The sequence below is a fragment of the Elephas maximus genome, chromosome 11 (genome assembly GCF_024166365.1).
Source record: "Elephas maximus indicus isolate mEleMax1 chromosome 11, mEleMax1 primary haplotype, whole genome shotgun sequence".
Taxonomy (NCBI): Eukaryota; Metazoa; Chordata; class Mammalia; order Proboscidea; family Elephantidae; genus Elephas; species Elephas maximus.
In genome coordinates, this window is record NC_064829.1 from 65,415,651 (window position 1) to 65,435,994 (window position 20,344).

General features: G+C 35.7%; 1 protein-coding gene across 4 annotated transcripts in view; it reads left to right on the forward strand.

The window, feature by feature from the left end:
• WDR7 (WD repeat domain 7) overlaps positions 1-20,344 on the forward strand; it is a 412,772-nt gene that overhangs the window by 76,472 nt on the left and 315,956 nt on the right. For all 4 annotated transcript variants that reach the window (XM_049901825.1, XM_049901822.1, XM_049901823.1 and 1 more), the window contains one exon: positions 8,345-8,559. In XM_049901825.1, the coding sequence (XP_049757782.1) occupies positions 8,345-8,559 (215 nt within the window). The remainder of the gene's footprint in view (positions 1-8,344; positions 8,560-20,344) is intronic.

The window sequence follows — 20,344 nt, forward strand, 5'->3', positions numbered from 1 at the left end:
CATAATAGTGGTCTTATGTATTATTTGGCCTTTTGTGACTAATTTCACTCAGCATAATGCCTTCCAGATTCATCCATGTTATGAGCTGTTTTGTGGATTGATCGTTGTACTTTATTATTTTAGAGTATTCCATTGTGTGAATATACCATAATTTGTTTATCCATTCATCTGTTGATGGGCACCTAGGTAGTTTCTATCTTTTTGCTATTGAGAACAGTACTACAGTGAATATGGGTGTGCATATGTCTATTTGTGTGACAGCTCTTACTTCTCTAGGATATATTCCAAGGAGTGGATTATTGGATCGTGTGGTACTTCTATTTCTAACTTTTTAAGGAAGCGCCAAATCAATTTCCAAAGTGGTTGTACCATTTTATATTCCCACCAGCAGTGTATAAGTGTTCCAATCTCTCCACAACCTTTCCAACATTTATTATTCTGTGTTTTTTGGATTAATGCCAGCCTTGTTGGAGTGAGATGGTATCTCATCATAATTTTGATTTGCATTTCTTTAATGGCAAATGATTGTAAGCATTTCCTCATGTAGCTGTTAGCTGCCTGAATGTCTTCTTTGGCGAAGTGTCTGCTCACATCCTTTGCCCGTTTTTTAATTGGGTTATTTGTCTTTTTGTTGTTGAGGTTTTGCAGTATTTTGTAGATTTTAAGAGATTAGACCCCGATCGGATATGTTGTAAGCAAAAACTTCTTTCCCAGTCTGTAGGTTGTCTTTGTGCTCTTTTGGTGAAGTCTTTTGATGAGCGTGTTTGATTTTTAGGAGCTCCCAGTTATCTAGTTTCTCTTCTGGGGTTTTTATGTTGTTAAGAATGTTTCGTATTCTGTTTATGCCATGTATTAGGGCCCCTAGCCTTATCGCTATTTTTTCTTTATAGTTTTAGATTTCATATTTAGGTCTTTGATCCATTTCGAGTTAGTTTTTGTGCACTGTGTAAGGTATGGGTCTTACTTCATTTTTTGCAGGTGGATACCCAGTTATGCCAGCACCATTTGTTAAAGAGTCTTTTCCCTATTTAACTGACTTAGGCCTTTGTCAAATATCAGCTGCTCATAGGCGGATGAATTCATGTCTGGATTCTCAATTCTGTTCCACTGGTCTGTGTATCTGTTGTACCAGTACCAGGCTGTTTTGACTACCTTGGCGGTATAATAGGTTCTAAAGTCAGGTAGTGTGGGGCCTCCCACTTTGTTCTTCTTCAGTAATGCATTACTTTTCCAGGGCCTCTTCCCTTTCCATATGAAGTTAGTGGTTTGTTTCTCCATCTCATTAAAAAATGTTGTTAGAATTTGGATTGGGATTGCATTGTGTCTGTAGATTCCTTTGGGTAGAATTGACATTTTCACAATGTTGAGTCTTCCTATCCATGAGCAAGGTATATTTTTCCACTTATGTAGGTCTGTTTTGGTTTCTTGCAGTAGCGTGTTGTCGTTTTCTTTGTATGGCTCTTTTACGTCTCTGGTTAGATTTATTCCTAAGCATTTTATCTTCTTGGGCTATTGTAAATGGTATTGATTTGGTGATTTCCTTTTCAATTTTCTCTTTATTGGTATAGGGGAATCCAACTGGTTTTTGTATGTTTATCTAATATCCTGATACTTTGTTGAAATCTTCTATTAATTCCAGTAGTTTTCTTGTAAATTCTTGGAGGTTTTCTGTGTATCAGATTATACCATCTGCAAAGAGAGATACCTTTACTTCTTCTTTACCAATTTGGATGCCCTTTATTTTTTTTTTTCTAGCCTAATTGCTCTGGTTAGGACCTTCAGCACGATGTTGAGTAAGAGTGGTGATAAAAGGCATCCTTGTCTGATTCCCTTTCTCAAGAGGAATGCTTGCAGACTCTCTCCATTTAGGATGATATTGGCTATTGGCTTTGTATACATGCCCTATATTACATTGAGAAATTTCCCCTCTGTTCCTATTTTGCTGAGAGTTTTTTATCATTAATGGGTGTTGGACTTTGTCAAGAGCCTTTTATGCATCAGTTGATAAGATCATGTTGTCTTGTTTTTGTTTTATTTATGTGATGGATTACATTGATTATTTTTCTAATGTCAAACCAACCTGCATACCTGGTATGAATCCCAATTGGGCATGGTGAATTATTTTAGGGGGTAGTAGGTAGTAATCTTGACAAGAGGAAGCACTCTTGAGGTGTGTCACAGTTTTTGCTTTTGCACTTTTCTTATCTGGTTGCAAATGAGAATCTTACTTTTTGTTTAAAAATTTTAAAGCCCGAAGGTATTAGAAGAGAAAAAAGACTATTTGCTGCCTGTGGTAAATGTTAACATTTTAGCATATTTCTTTTTGGTACTCTTTCTATGCATTTTTAAAAACATAGTTCCTGTCATACTACATGTGCACATTTGTATCTTGCTTTTGTGTTCCTTTATGTTATAACTTATCTCCTAATCAGCACAATTTTGTGCTTGCTGGTTTGGGCACCCAACAAACTAAATATATGGTGTTTGTCCTGGGCTCTGGAGTCAGATTGCTTGGTTTGAATCTATGATCCACCACTTGCTTGCTTTGTGACCTTAGGCAAGTCACTGGACATCTGTTCCTCAGTTTCCTCATCTGTAAAATGAGGTTAATAACAGTTTATATTTTATAGTGTTGCTGGGAAAATAAGATGAGTTCACATTTACCTGGTGCATGGTAAACATAATGTAACTGTGTGTATGTGTCAGTATGTGTGTACATGTGTATATTAGCTATTATTATTATTTAATAAACATGTTGTTTGCCTTCTTATTTTGTTGAACTTAGGAGTATGACATTGCCTACATTTAGAAGCATTTTCTTTGATAATTAGTACTAAAGAAAGTAATTGCTTACAGCAAAAATGACATTCATAAAACATTTTATTTAAAATACTATAAGTATTAAATCAATAGTTGATGTATCTTTAATAGAAGTGTATGCTGAGCTTTTTAAGGACTTGTTTAAATAAGGTGGAAGAGAATGTAATTTTCCTGCATTTTTCAGATAGTTAAATATATGAAATTCTTTACAAATGAGACCTTACCAAAAAGAGTTACTTTTCCAGTAATTTTCCTAGAAGGAAATGACAAATAGGTCCTAGCTATAGGGGTACTGGAGGATATTATTCTTATAATCAGCTCAGTATAATTAAGCCCATAAGCACAATATACAATATTGAAAATTTTCAGTTATCGTCCGACCTTTACAAGAGGATTTGGGTAAACAGTCAATGTGACAGTCTTAAATCAAGATAAAAATAGAAAGGCAGAATTTATTTTGGATTTCAACCATAAGAGCAGGTATACATTCTTTTTTCCTTGCTGCTCTTCAGGCTTTAGCTAGTGATATAAAGGTCCCTGGGGAGGCAGTAAGGCACATCCTGAAGGTATTGGCATTATTTATTTATTAAATTTATTTATTTATTAAATAAATAAAAAATGAAGCTAGATAAATCAGATTCAGACAAGGTTTGATTTATGAAATGTATTTAAACTCTGAGAAGATACTTTATCTGTTTCTTAGTGTCCTGGGAATGTATTTTTATAAGTGACGGTATATTACACTTAAACTGCTCATGCATATGGGGCAATTTTTTGTGTGTTTGCTGCTGTGAACTATACTGGTGTCTCTAGCTTCAAAGCACTTAAACATATCTTTCCTTTATAATTTTATGCAGCATTTCTTTTAGTTTCTTCTTTCAAGTTGGTAATTTCCATTTTCAGTGTTTATTTTAATGAAGTTCAAGTTAGTAATGTAAAATTTATCTAGTGAGACAGAGGCCAAGAATCTGATTTTTTTGTGTGTGTGTGACATTTTGTATCATATGAAATCAAAGATCATATAGAAGAATCTTGATCAAAAGGTGGAAAATGCTGAACACAAGTTCAAATTTTCATGGAATTGAGACGGCCATGGATGCTGGGTGAACCACTGAAACTATTGCCCTGAGATAATTTTTAAACCTTAAATCAAAAATATCCCCTGAAATCTTCTTTAAACCAAACAACAGTTTAGTTTAACTAGTAAAAAAAAGGTCTGCCTTGAGCTTGTGCTCTTTTAAGAACTGTCTATATGGGATCAAATTGACAATATCAACTCAAAAGATTAAATAGGAAGCTTAGGGGCAGGGCATTTATGTTAATGGAAGTGAAACAACTCAGAAAAGGGTGGTGAGAATTACAACTAGAAGAATGTAATCAATGTCACTGAATTGTACATGTAGAAATTGCTGGTCTGTGCTCTGCTACATATATTCTAAACAACAAGAAAAATAAAATGAATTATATATATATTAAAAAAGAAAGAAATAGCAACTTAGTAGTGATGTAAAGGCCATAGAGCATAAACGGATAAGTACTCGACTACTAACTGAAAGGTTGACTGTTGATTCCACCCAGAGGTGCCTCAGAAGACAGGCCTGGTGATCTGCTTTTGAAAGGTCACAGGCTTAAAAAGTCAATGGAGCAGTTCTGCTCTGTATACATGGGGCCACCAGCGGTCAGAATCAACTCGACTGCAATTAACAACAAAAACAGAGGCCATAAACCAAAGTAAATAAATAAAAACCAAACCCATTGCTGTCACGTCAATTCCAACTCATAGTAACCATATGGGACAGAGTAGAACTGCCCCATAGGGTTTCCAAGACTGTAAATGTTTATGGAAGCAGACTGCCACGTCTTTCTCCCTTGGAGCAGCTGGTGAGTTCAAACCACCAACCTTTCAGTTAGCAGCTGGATGCTTTAACCATTGTGCCACCAGGGCACCTCTTTCACATCTGTGGATACTTAGAAAATTCTTCAAGCGATGAGTGATAAGATTTGGCCACATGAACCTCTTGATTCCCACTTATGAACTCAGTAAAGGTGGGCCACTGACCTAGCAGATAGCTGCTTATATATGGACTGTTCCTGTGCTTCAGGGATCAAATGTCTCATCCTTCACATTCGATGTTCCCAGTAAGCATGCAGTGTCATTCCCACAGGCCTCAGACAAGGTCAAAATCTTGCCTATTTGGGAAACAGTGGCAGGCTTTAAGTAATGACTTATGTTGCAAGACTTTCTTCTTATCTCACCATTACCAAGCAGCAATAACATTGTCATCTGCCAATATTTGTAGTTTTTGCTACATAACAAGATGACTGCTTCTTATATTGTATTTCTTCTTACATTCCTATAGGTATAATTACTAGATCTTCTTGCAAATACTATTAAAAGCTGACAAAAAATTAATAAAAATTAGTGTATGAAGTCTTGTCAGTATACTTTATTGTTTCCTTTTTTTCCTATTTTTCTGTCCTTTCACATTTCCTAAAATATGTCTGTTTTTGCATTTACTTCATAAGGTATACATTACAGTTATCTTTTTGAACTTAATTATCTATAAAATATAGCAGAATTATGAATTCATGCATATTTATATGTCTGTTGAAAAATGCATATAAAGCAAATAAAACTAGAAACGTAAGTGTGTTGGGTGGGACAATAAAGAGGGGCTTTGCTCACCTTGTCCTCAGTCAGTTTGTCCAGTGTCGAAGAATCAGAGTTTTCATAAAAGTAAAGAGTCTAAGTTATGTATTATTCTAGCTTAAGACTAACCTTTTTTTAATATTTCAGTGATTTTTTTTTTTGCTGTTTCTTAAAATTTTTTTAATTAATTTTATTTTTTGTTGCTGAAAATATACACAGTGGAACATACACTAATTCAACAATTTCTACATGTACAATTCAGTGACATTGATTATGTTCTTCCAGTTATGCAACCATTCTCACCTTCCTTTTCTGAGTTGTTCCTCCCCCGTTAACATGAACTTACTGCCCCGTAAGCTTCCCATCTAACATTTCACGTTGCTGTTGTCAGTTTGATTCCATATAGATAGTTCTTTAAAAAAGCACAATGCTCAGGGCAGACATTCTTTATTAGTTAAACTAAACTGTTGTTTGGTTTAAAGAAGACTTTAGGGGGTATTTTTGATTTAAAGTTTAAAAATTATCTCAGGGCAATAGTTTCAGGGGTTCATCCAGCTTCAGTGGCTCCAGAAATTTAGTGATTTTACTTTGATTTATTTAAATTACTGTTTTCATCTTGTAACTGGAATTACCAAAGAAAATCAAGAGCTGGTGTTGCAGATCAGCCTTTCATTAGTAGGTTTCATTAGCAAGTAATTTCTTCACATATTTGATGCTCTGCCTGCAGTGTTTAATACTGTAGATATTTTCTTGTACTTTTCTATTTTACAATATATTGCCATTACGTTGTCAACTTTCCTATATTGTCTACATTTTTCTATATTCTACATTTTTGCTTTTTGTTCTATTAAAAAATACTATAGGACAGAGAAAGACACAAAGAATAGAAAACTTCAGAAAAAAGTTACTTGACTAAAACCTTGGAAACACCAAATATACTTAGAGAGTTTCTTTTTCCCTTTTTGATGATCAACTCTAGGGTTTTGGAGAAAGAGGCTGTTAGAGTGGAGATATGACTATCTTTAATAGCCACCCTCCCCACCACTCCTCTAAAAAAAATGTACGCAATTAATCACTAAGTTCTTTTCATTAAGTCCCCCGCCCCATTTTTTTCTTTGCAGTATACCATTCTAAATTAGGGCCATATTTTTCCATGCTTAAATATCTTCTTTATTGGTTTTCCTGCCTACTCTTTTTGTCTTCTAATCCATCCTGTACTCTCCTGGCAAATTAATCTTAGGAAACAAAACAACATATCACTGCCTTAGTAAAAAACCCATAAATAATTTTAGTTCATATTGCCTTTAAGACAAAGTCCTCTACAGTGTGGTACCTTTCTACCTTTCTGTGTTTTCCTCCAACTATTTTTTACACAAACCAGTTGCTCTTATAAAGAATAATTAGATTACCACTTCTGTCTTTTGTGTAATCCATATTGTTGCTCATGGTTTTCACTCATTTAAAACATCATTTTAATTCTTTCTGCTTGTTTGTTTAAAACAGTCTGTCTTAAGGAAATTTTAATAATAATTGCAAAATTTTATATGTTTACTCATGTAGTTACCATTTTTGTTGCTTTTCATTCCCTTGTTTAGATCCAGATTTCCGTCTGGAATCACTTTCCACTTGCCTAAAGGACATCTTTTAATATTCTTGTAGTGTGAGTCTGCTGGTGATGAATTCCTCCAGCTTTTGTATGTCTGAAAAACAATTTCACCTTTATTTTAAAGAGATATCTTCTCTGGGTATAGAATTCTAGGTCGACAGCTTTTTTTTTTTTTCTTTCAATACTCCACTCTCTTCTTGATTGTTCCCAACGAGAAATCTGTTACCATTCTTATCTTTGTTCTTCTGTATTATAACATGTCTGTTTTCTCTGGATGCTTTTAAGATTTTCTCTTTATTACTGGTTTTGAGCACTTTGTAGTTTCCTTCACATTTCTTTTATGTGGGGTTTGTTGAACTTCTTGAATTGGGAAGTTTATAATTTTCATCAAATTTGGAAAACTTTGGCTATTATTTGTTTAAAAGTATCTTCTGTCCTCTCTTTTCTTGGGGAGAGTCCAATTATATGATTAATAGACCATTTGAAGTTGTCGCACAGCTCACTAATGCTCTTTTCATTTTTAAAAATTATTTTTTGTGTGTTTAATTTTATATAGTTTCTATTGCTATGTCTTCAAGTTTACCAGTCTTTTCTTCCACAATATGTAATTTACTGTTAATCCCATCCAATGTATTTTTCATCTCAGACATTGTAGTTTTCATCTCTAAAAGTTCTATGTTGGTCTTTTGTATGCCTTCCCTGTCTCTATCCAAACTTATTGAACATCTGAAATGCAGTTATGATGACTTTTAATGCCTTTTTTTGCAAATTTTAACATCTATGTTAGTTATGGGTTGGTTTTGATTGATTTCGTTTTCTCCTCATTATGAGTAGTAAGTATATCCTTGCTTTTTGGCATGCCTGTTAATTTTTTATTAGATACCAGATTTTGTGAATTTTATTTTGTTTTGAGGGTTGGATATTTGTTTCTATAAATCTTGAGTTTTGTTCAAGGGACATAGTTAAGTTACTTGGAAACTCTTTGGTCCTTTTGGGTCTTGCTTTTAAGACTTGTCAGGTGGAACTGAAGCAATGTTAAGTCTGGGACGAGTTATTCCCCACTGCTAAGGCAAGACCTTTCTGAGTACTCCACCCATTGACCTGTGAATTGGTTTTCAGTTTGGTTGGTGGGAGTAAGCACTATGAGCCTGGGCACTGTTCCCTCAAATCCTCTCAGGTAGTTCTTTCCTGGGCCATTTCCTTTTCTTAAAAAACTATTTAAAATTTTATAGTGTTATATAATATTTGTGAATATATATGTCTTCCAGGTGCATTGGATCGTTGTGTGATGGGGATAACAGCAGTGGAGATACTGAATGCTTGTGATGAAGCAGTTCCAGCTGCGGTTGATTCACTCAGTCATCCAGCAGTCAACCTAAAACAAGCTATGACAAGGCGTAGTCTTGCTGCCCTTAAAAATATGGCCCAACATAAGCTACAAACCCTTGCAACTAACCTCTTGGCTTCTGAGGCGTCTGACAAAGTAAGTTTTATATGTGTGCTCGTGGCGTATCTGTAGTCCACGTTTTACTTCATTTGATAACATAGCTTTGGCAGGTCTTAGAGGATAATGTTTGGGAGATGGCACTATTGAAAATTAAACTGATTTATATTTATGTTCATATAACATATTTTTAGAGTGTATCAAGTATTTGATGTTTTGAAAAATTATTCTTAACCATTTGAAATATTTTAAAATTATTCCTATTGAATTAAATGACTTCGGTTTCTTAAATTACAGCAAACATGTATAATCTGTCAGACTTTCTGGCAGTCTTTCTGTTGAAGAATTGAGTACTAGCTAATGGTCTGCTGGTAAAAAAAAAAAAAAAAGGAAATAATTTAGGCGCATTTAAGATGTCTGTAATTGTGACAGAAACCCTGGCGGCGTATTAGTTAAGAACTACAGCTGCTAGCCAAAAGGCTGGCAGTTTGAGCCCACTGGGCGCTCCTTGAGAAGTCTGTGGGGCAGTTCTACTCTGTCCTGTAGGGCTGCTATGAGTCAGAATCGACTTGACGGCAAGGAGTTTGATTTTTTTTTTTGGTTTGGTAATTGTGACTTATCCTTTGTTTTTAAATTAGGTTCTGAATTTAGTAAGGTTGAAGTATTATCAGTATTTAAGAAAATATCTGAAAGTAGTACGATGGAGTTGCACATATATTGGCATTATTCTGTGAGACCCAAGCTCAGTCACACTTTCTGAAATATACTTGGTATAAGTCATTTCTTCAGTTAACAAGAAGATTTGTTGTTGTTAGTTGCCATTGAGTTGATTCCAACTCATGGCAACCCCACATGTGCAGAGTAGATCTGCATCATAGGGTTTTCAAGGCTGTGACCTTTAGGAAGCAGATCACCAGGCTTGTCTTCTGAGGCACCTCTGGTGGGTTTGAACTGCCGAACTTTCGGCTAGTAGTCAAGTGCTTAACTGTTTGCACCACCCAGGGACTCCTTGTAACAGAAGATTATGACAGAAGAATATTCTACTAAAAGAAGAGCAAATAAAATCTCCATTCATTAGTTGGTCACTGTCTTTAGTTTTGTAGAGGCTGGTGCCCTGAGTTGGTATAGACTTGACAGCAACTAACGACGACAAAATCACTATTTGGTTTGTGGTATTTTGTTTTCTGTGATATGTTTAGAATCAGTTTGTCTTTGGTAACTGATAAATGAGGCCTAGAGATAATCCTAATATTTCCGCAGGATCAGTATTTAAAATTTCTAGTTCTAATGCCAAAGTATTCATTAGAGTAGTTAATGGGTAACAAAAATACTTTTATTTTTATTTTCTCTTATTCTTGATTCCTGTTTTTTTTAATGGTTAGACATGCGAATAAATAGCAAAGGGGTTGAAAGGCTCATAAGCAGACTTGAAAATCAGCCCATGAGTTAGTGAGTGCTGATGACACAAAATACTATAGGCAATCTACTGATCCATATCCTCCAGTAATTGGCATAATGTCACCTTTTGATCATTCTGTCTTTCCCCAAGATAGAAGTGTTTTATTGGATATGTTATATTGCATGTTTCATAGATAAGAATTATGAAATACTTTTTTTTTTTAAACACTTTCATTCCATTGCTCTGAACTTTGAGGAAAATCACACCTCAAATGTACTTTCCATGCCTATAATTTATTTCAAGGGACCACACAGATGTCTCTAGGAACTCACTGTGCATAGCACATTGTATGATATTCTATATAATTTTAATTTTGAGCAAATTTATAAGACAGTATATTTTTGGGCATGCATGTATATTATGTAGTCCCCAAATATATTCTTTTTCTTGATAGTATCTCCTAGAAGTAAAAAAATTAGAAACAACAATTATATATTTGGAAAATTAAAGAAAAATAAGTAGTACAGTAACATTTATGAATGTCTTTTGTAAGTGGTCATGGTCCATTATGTGATTTTTACAATCTTGTTTGTCCCTGTTTTAATAGCACGTTTTATAGTGCAATTAGTGATAAAAGCACCAGATATCAGAGACACTACACTTATGTATTGTAAAATATATTGCTTGTGAACCTCCTCTGTCTTGTAGCGGTGGTAATTGTTGCCTGGCCTACAAGGAAAACAATTATAGAAGGGGGAAAAGGCTTAGGAAGCTGAGGCTGCAGGAGGATAATCACTTTATGAAAAATGTATGTTGGCTGGACCATTAGGGATTTCTCTATTTTCTCATGTTGAGTTTGAGGCTCCTTCTGAGGGGAATATTTAAATAGCAGTCCTCTGGCTTTCTAGCCTCCAGAGAAATAAAACCCACCCAAAGTTAAAACAAAACAAAAACATAACTAATAGTCCTCTTGGTAGTACAGGACTTATTGTAGAATATTTTAATAGTCTTAAAAGTAGATTTTTTTTTTTTTGCTTGTTTAATAAAAGTATTCTTTCATTTCTGCCATTAGTGTATAGGACACTTACAAATGTTGATACAGGAAATGACTTGTGAGGCCACTAGAAGGATAGAGGAGAAGTAATGGGGACCTGCAATAAGATTAGGCAGTGAAAATGTATATAGGAAGGGATGGGTTGTAAGGTATTATGTAGGTTGAATAAATATGACTTGACAAATGATTTCACAAAAGCTGAAGGGAGAGTGTTGGGGCTGTTAGAATCAGAAACAAACAAGACATGGAATAGGCTTTGAGGCTAGTCATCATAGGAGACATAGACCTCTTTTAGAGAGTGTTGGGAGATGGGGTGTTTGCAGGGGGAGCTAAAACCTCCTATGAAGGAGTGACATGATAGTGAGACAGAGTAGGGATGGAATATTTTTCTTTTCCTAAAAGGATGCTGGACCATCAGAGCCTGAATTAGAGGGCTGTCCTCATTTTGGGGTGCCTGCTGTTGTCCTATTTTTCCAGATATACTGTCTTCCTTAATTGTCACTGGAAATAGGTGAGTTATTACTGTCTACAACTTTGCAAATGATGAACCTAAAAGCTGGTTAGAATAGGGATTGGCATTTTTTCTAAAAATACAGGGCCAGACAATAAATATTTTAGGCATGTGGTGGTATTTGATGAATGCATATTAAGAAAATGGCCTAATGTCTGGTGGTCTTTTTGACTAGTTTTCTCATACGGCTTTTGTCACAATCAGTGGTTCTTGGTGAGGCAATTTTGGGGGGGTGCCTTTGGTGAGAGGGATTTTATTAGTGATGCTGGAAAGCCCTATTGTTGTTGTTTGGTGCCATTGAGTCGATTTTGACTCATAGCGACCCCATGTGACAGAGTAGAACTGCCCCATAGGGTTTCCTAGGCTATCATCTTTACAGGAACAGATCGCCAGGCCTTTTTCCTGCTGAGCTGCTGGATGGGCTCGAGCTGCCAACCTTTCAGTTGGCAGTTGAGTGCTTAACCCTTGCGCCACTACCATGAAATCTATTTCTTAGGCGTATTGTGTATGATTTGCTAGTTGAGGCCTTTACGTCTTGGGCATGGTTGTGCTAATTAGAAGCACCCTATTTATATTGAAATATGACAAGGTTGAAGAAACTGAAAAGTGATTGGGATGATTGATCTTTTGCTGTACATTTCTGTCTCCATTGTCTAATTAGTCAAAAGCCTGATAAAATGAAGGAGCTATATTTACAAAGGTCACTAGCTTTGTGTTCTGCGTAACTAGGTGAGAGAATGGAATTTAGTCAAATATAGCCTACTAAGAACAGTCTCTGTGATTTTTGCTTGCAAAATTTACTCTGTAAAAAAATCTTGTACTGATTCAATTGACTTTATGATTCACTGTGAAAAGGGCACTCTAAGGTACAGACAGGGACAAGCCAAATGATATTGTATATAGGATGCCAGGTGAACTGTTTTTGTCCTTCGAAGAATTCTTATGATATGTATGACCTTTGAAGAGTCGAGTAAACTTGCTTAACATTCCACCGTAAAATTGTAGAGATAATTATATATATATAATATATATATAAATACGTTGATTGTGTATTTATTACTTATTTATAAATATATATAAATTCAGTTTCTGGTTGTTCCAGATGGTAACTGAGACAAAACTTTCGTATTACAATAATTGCTATCTAGTCTTTGATAAGTAGCTAAGCTGTTCAGTCTTAGGAAAACAAAAGAATAAATGTCTGTGGCTGTAGGAGGAGAAACTTATTTCCTCAATCAGATAAAGGCAGCGTTGTTACCTTCTGGTCTGAGAGGGATATTGGGAGACTTTAGAACGAATATTATTCCAATACTAAAATAATCATGATCTTTTAACACATAGGATACTCGTTATTAACCTTGGTTGTCATGTGATCCAAAGATATTTTAAAATTAATGTCAGTCTCTGACATAATTACAGGTATGATAAAAACAGAAAGAGTAATATTTTTGATATCATAATAATTCTACTCAGGATTTTAATTGCTTTCTGAATGCTGGCATTTTTAAACTGAGAACAGCAATCAGGTAATTTTTTTCTTTTCAGTGATTATTGGTATGTTAAAATATGTACTCTCTGGACTCTCTAAATGGTTAGATCCTTTAAAAATAGGTAGCTTAAAATTAGTATTTTAATTGTAAACGTTTTTGTTGAAAAATTTTTGAAGTCTAACTTTTGGATGGGAAGCTTTATGTTTTCCTAGCTTTTTAAGTTGGATATATTGAATGTTAATTTAACTCTTTTCCAGTAAGTCCGTGAACATTGGTTATTGTAATGTGTTCTAGATTTAATTGTACATAAAATATTATATGTGCATCTCCTTCCTTACCAACTTTCCTAGATTGCTGAATTTTTTCCTGATTTGTTTCTTTATCATGTTTTTCTGTCTGCTATTTTTTTTCTAACTGGTGCTGGCACAGCCTTTCTCTGCTACTGTATTCCTACTTTTCTTTAATGTATTGATGTATTTGGTTTTAGATCTACCACTTTAACATTTGTGTTCCATTTGACTCACCTTCACTTTCCTTTCTCTCTCTCTCTCTTTTGTGCCCTCTTTCAGACTGAACAAGTATTTTTATTTTATCCCCCCCCATGTAATTGTTAATTACACATCCGATAGTATTCTTTTCGTCCTTATCCTAGAGATTAAACTATGCATCCCCGACTTGCTACAGCCTCAATTTATGACTTTTGTAATTTCTCTGATAGTGCTAAGGCCATAGAACACTGTAATTCCATTCACCCCCTCTTCCTTTACATTTTTGTTGTCCTGCATTATGATTCTGCATGTATTTTAAGCCCTACAAGACATTATTATTACTGTTTTGTACAGTCAATATTCATGAGTATTTGTCCTATTTAACCATTATGTTGTTATTTATGTCTTCCATATACCCATGCTTTTATCTGGGATCGTTTTCCTTCTGCCTGAAGAAGTATTCTTATTTTTGTTAGTGCAGGTCTGCTGACAATAAATTCTCTCAGATTTCGATTGTCTGAAAGTGTTATCTGCCCCGCTTTGTTTTAAAGATATCAGCCATCATTCTTATTATCACCCCTTTCAGGGTAGTTTACCTTTTTTAAAAAATGATTTTTTCACTTGTTGCTTTTAAGATTTTCTCTTTTTCTTCGTTTCTTTTTAGCAGCTTAAATATTATTGCCAGGATGGGGTTTTCTTTGTATTTATCCTGCTTGGGCTTTCCAGATTCTCTTGAATCCCTAGATTTGGGTCTCTTATTAGTTTAGGAAAATTCTTGACCATTATGTTTTCAAATACTGCTTCTGTCCCATTCTTCTTATTTTTCTTTCAGCAACTCCAATTACGTGTCTATTAGACCACCACCCTTTTTTTTTAAAACTGTGTCTCATTGGTCTTATGTTTTCTTTTTCTGGTCTTTTTTTCTCTGTGTTTTAGTTTGAACATTTTTGATTTTCTGTATCACTAATGTTTTCTGCTGTGCCTATCCACAGTTAAACTCATCCATGAGTTCTTTCCTTCATTTACTTTTACTATTCTTATTTCTAGAATATCCATTTGACCCTTTTTCTTTTTTGTAGTAAGTATATATAACAAAACATTTGCCGTTTCAACATTTTTTGCATGTCCAATTCAGTGAAATGAATTACGTTCATCATGTTGTGCAACCATCATGACTATCTGTTTTCAAAGTTTTCCATCACCCTTAACAGAAGCTCAATGGCTCCCTAAGCAATGGCTCCTCCTTTCCCCCTGCCTCTCACCGTTAGTAACCACTATTCATCCTTTTATGAAGATTCCAGTTTTCTGGTGAAATTCTTCATCTTTTTGTCTACTTTCTTTACCATTTTCTCTATTTCCCTGAACATACTAATCATAGTTATTTTAAAATCCTTGTCTGCTTACTGCAATATGTGGATCACTTTAGGGTCTCTTTTTACTGGTCATATTTTCCGCCATATGTTCTAATCTCTTGGCGTGCCTAGTAATTTTTTATTGAATTCTAGACATTGTGAATAAAAAACATTGTAGCATGTTCACATGATATCCTTTTCCAAGTAGACTATGGGCTGATCAGCTTAATCTAATTAGGAATTAAACAGAGTTGAAGCTAGGTTTCAGTTCTGTGAATCTCCACCTACTCATGATTTTACTCCCACCCCTGTAGTGTAACCCTCTAGGACTTCCAGCAGAGAGCCTCTAGTGTTCAACAGGGCTCCAAGCCTAGAGTTATTAGTTTAATCCTTGTCTTCTCAGCATGGCAACTCTGCCTAAAGCTCCATTTTGATTTTCAGATGCTGTCTGCTTAGCTGCTTAGCCTCTTCTCACAGCTTCAGTATTTGGCGTGAAGGGAAATGGCTCTGTGTCAGGTTCAGCTTTCTTCCTCTCCCTTCTCACCAGGATCTTGGTCTTTTAAATCTTCAACATTTTCTCCAGCCCTGCAAGACTGCAAAGCAGTTGTTTTCGGTGTTCTCAGTAACAATCCTTCCTACTGCTTACTTGATAACTCCACTTTTATTTTTCAAAGGCAACTTAAGATCAACATGTTTAAAATTGAACTCACAATTATCCTTCTCAGAACATTCCATTCCTCATTATTCTCTTCTACCTAGGGCCTGTCACTATGAGTTAGAATCGACTGCACGGCATTGGCAACGGGTTAAGGTCTGAAAGCTGGCCTAAAGGTCAATATAGCTTCAAGCTAAGAATAGTTTTTACATTTTTAAAATGTTGTTAAAAAAAAAAAAGAATATGTGAAAACTTTTGAGGCCCTCAAAGCCTAAAACATTTACTATTTGGCTCTTTATTGAAAAAGTTTGCTAGCTCTTTCTGTCCTAGTAAATGTCACCATCATTTGTCCAATATAGGTATAGATACCTTCCTTTCCCCTGAAAAAAACCAATCCAAAGCAAACAGTTTCTTTTTCTTTTGGTGACCCTTTTTTAAGTTTTTTTTTTTTTTTTTATTGTACTTTAAGTGAAAGTTTACAAATCAAGTCAGACTCTCATACAAAAACTTATATATACCTTGCTATGTACTCCTAGCTGCCTTCCCCCTAGTGAGACAGCACACTCCTCCTCTCCATCCTGTATTCCCTGTGTCCATTCAGCCGGCTCCTGTCCCCCTCTACCTTCTCATCTCGCCTCCAGACAGGAGCTGCCCACATAGTCACATGTGTCTACTTGAGCTAAGAAGCTCACTCCTTACCAGTATCCTTTTCTGTCTTATAGTCCAGTCCAATCCCTGTCTGAAGAGTTGGCTTCCGGAATGGTTCCAGTCGTGGCCTAGCAGAAGGCCCGGGAACCATGACCTCTGGGGTCCCTCTAGTCTTAGTCAGATCATTAAGCCTGGTCTTTTTATGAGAATTTGAGGTCTGCATCCCGCTGTTCTCCTGCTCCTTCAGGGATTCTCTGTTGTGTTCCGTCAGGGCAGTCAGTGGTTGTAGCCAGGCACCATCTAGTTCTTCTGGTCTCAGGCTGATGTAGCCTGTGGTTTATGTGGCCCTTTCTGTCTCTTGGGGTCATATTTACCTTGTGTCTTTGGTGTTCTTCATTCGCCTTTGGTCCAGGTGCGTTGAGACCAGTTGATGCATCCTAGATGGCTGCTTGCTAGTATTTAAGACCCCAGATGCCATTTACCAAAGCGGAATGCAGAATGTTTTCTTAATACGCTTTGTTATAGCAATTGTCCTAGATGTTCCCTGAACCTAGATGCTACTCTGACCTTCAACGTGTCAGGTTGCGTTCAGGAAACTTCTTCTGCTTTTGGTTTAGTCAAGTTGTGCTGACCTCTCCTGTATTGTGTGTTGTCTTTCCCTTGACCTAAAATAGTTCTGGTCCACTATCTAATTAGTGAATACCCCTCCCTCCCCACCCTCTTAACCATCAAAGAATATTTTCTTCTGTGCCCAAACAAACTTTTGTCATTTTTATCTCCTTCTCAAATCAATCTTTTTCTCTCTGCCTTTGCCTACCACCCCTCTAGTGCATCATCTTTCCCATAGATAATACCTTATAACTGATCTTTTTGCATTCAGTTTTGTCCTTCCTATTTCCCCCTCCCCCCATATATGACACTTGCTGCAAATTCTCTCTTAAAATAAAAGTGTTTCACCATATCCGAACTGTCAAAACTAATGACCTTTTCTCAGGTTTCTTCAACCTCAACCTCTGTAGCGTTCTTTCTAAAACTAGTTCTTTCCTTGGCTTTCAATCATATCATTTGCTCCTGAGTCTAGCCCCTAACTCTGGTCCTTCTGTGGTCTTCCTGCTTGCTAAATAATCACAAAGATTAGTCTATAATTTTTATTGGAAAATTATATTTTCAGTATATTTTTATTGAGTGCCTATGTTACAGATGGTTCCCATTAGTGGAGAATAGTAATTAGAAACCAAGAGCTGGTTGCTCCACATACTCATTGTTCCTGGGGTGAAATTGCTTCCAGGCCCTCTCAGTGGACAGAGCTAGATAATATATGCATGTTTATATACATATACGTATACATATACATATACACAGACACATCATTAACTGTTTCTATATCTACCCAAATATATTAAAAATATATATATATATTACATACCTTGAATTAACAGCATCACCTCCAACCCAGCACCATAGTCTTTGTTCTAGCTTCCCTCATCCCGCTCCTCCTGTCATATTTGTAACTCTCTTCTAAAGCTGTGAGAAACCTCACTCCCAATATTTTTAACGTGTTTACTTATTTTGCTCACTTCCCCCATTTACGTAAACAATCTTCTTCCCACCCCTAATCATTCTCCCACCTTTCAGGTACACTAACCAAAGTTCATCTCTTGTAAAGGGAAAGGAGCCTAATTTCTTTCTGATTTTTTAAAAATTTTTCTTCTTTTCACCTTGTTTCTCTTAAGTCATCTGTTGTGTTGTTCACTCTTGTATTTCTTCCAGATTAGATTTTATTTCTAAAGTGATGCTTTCTTTTATTTCTAACTCTATTGAATTCTGTCACTTGATTTCAGAGTTTTTCTAGTTCTCATTTATGTTGTTCTTTCATGTTATGAATCATTTTCAATGTCTTTTAGCTTGTTTTGAAATAATACATTTTGGTGTGGTTTTGAGCATGTCTTCCTGTTTCATTTTTGTTTTTGTTTTCTCTGGTTCTTATTCTTTTTTTTCTTACAGTAATTTTGTGTGGGATTTGACTGTAATACTTTTTTGCTGCTCATTTTTTGTGAAATGATTTTTCCTGGATTTTTTTTTTTTTTTTTAACGGTTCATACAGATAGCTTTTCTAACTTTGCAGAGCTTCCTCTTCTGTTGATTTCATGTGCTTTGAAAATATGACAGCTTGCTTTGTGAGATTTCCTAGCACTGTTCCTCTCCCCCTTCCCTCCACCTTTTCCCCGTAGTACCTATCAATTTTCATTACATTCTTAGCAGTTTCTCCTCATCGTGGGCCCTTTCCCAGAAGAGTGGCCTAGTTCATCAGTGTTGAAAGTGCACTGGAGCTCTGATGCGCCAGTCCCTCCAGACATTTTTACCATGAGCTGAGCTTCAGTCACTTGCTATGGAGGTGCATGAAACCCTTCCTAGCTTCAGCTGCTGTTTTCAAATTGGCTCAAGTGTTTTCTGGTAAATATCTTTTAGCTGTTTTGGGGTTTTCCTATTGTTAGATCTGTCAGATGCCTCACTGCTTCCCTTCGTACCATAGAGATGCCTGTTACCAGGCAGACCTTGTAAGTTATTGGTGGTTTTTCCCATCCACCTGAATTCACAGGAATATTTTGTCACTTAATTTTGTTGGAAATGTTGTCAGTGGCTTTGTTATCTAGTTGGTTTGTCTTTTTATGTGGGGATTTGGGAAAATCCAATAGCTAGGCTGTCATCGCTGCCATGATCTTCCCAGAATTTCTTGATGTCCCTGTATTCTTGATGTTATGCATAAAATTCAGTACAATAAATTAGTTAAGGAGAAATTGTATTAAACGTTCATTTTCTTTATTTTAATTGTTTATTGTTTGAACTGGATGAAGCACATCTTGAAAGATATATGTATATTTTTCTGTTTCTGGATCAGTTTAAACTACCAGTAGTATATGAACTTAAAGAACATACACTTTCTGTTTATGTGAGTAGGTCTTTACCCTACTGGCAGGTGAGGGATTGGCCTGAGTTAGTCAGTCTGAGTTGGAATTTTCCTCGTGTATTGCCCCACCTTTTGCCTACACCCTACAAGCTCATAACATAGTGGCTCATAAGAGTGGATTTAAACTCTACAGTGAGCAATCAGTGATTTCTTTCTTTTTTTTTTTTTTTTTTTTGCCATTACTTCTCTCTCTAGTGTTTGTTAGTTGGTAGAAACATAGAATTTAAAATTATCTTAAACTTCTAGAATGAGAATTTGAGAATTTATTGTGGTGCTTTTGGTAGAGATTCCTTAAGGATAATAAAGTTAAAAAAAAATTGGGAGCCATCAAGGTAAAATTAAAAGCTTTAAAGTAATTGATTAGGTATAGATATGTAGTTAAGATAATGTGGTCAATTTCTGAACATACATTATTACGTTAGTTGCTAGTATCATAAATGCAAGTAAACACGAGGCAGCACATGAAGTCTGGCAGGCTGACCAGCCTTCCTCCCTCTCTCCCTCTTTTTTTCCTTCCTTTTATCCCTTTCTTCCTCTTTCTTTTTCTCTCTTCCATAGTTCATCCATCATATTAAATTAATCACTCATCTCTGTAAAAATAGTTCACATGCTTTTAATGTGTTTCACCCTAATGCTCTTGTTCTCTCTCCATATCCGCCTCACTTTCATAGGCCTCTCACACACTACAGGAAAGCACACTACCTGTAGGTTGTGAATGCATGCACTCCTTTATGTGTAAATGTGTGTGGGTGTGCATCAGGTGTGGATATTTCAGAGAGTTTGGAATGAATACTTTGGAAATTTCCAACTCAGGGTTACCTTTCCGCCAACTTTTTGTGTGGTTGGAGGGAAATGAATTTTGGGTTACTGTGAGCACAATACCAATTACTCCATTAGGGATCTCTCAAAACTAGCTAGATATTTAATTTATATGTAGTAAATTTTTGGTGATTACAGTTTTTGGTTTTCTTCCCTCCTTAAGGGTGTTGGAATTAACATGATGGGATTTGTTGTGATCATTACATAACATCATCAGATAATAACGTACACAAGGGAACCACCCTCCCTGAAATTTAACAAGCCCCGTGGCTACAGTGCCTTATTGGCCCTGGGCCTTGCATATAATAGGTATTCAATGAATTTATGAATTTAACTCATAGTTCATATTAAATATAATACAGTACAGCATATTATTCTGAGCCAAGAAAATAGCATTCTTATTCTATGATGGCTTTAAATTCAGAATCGTTTCCTTTTCC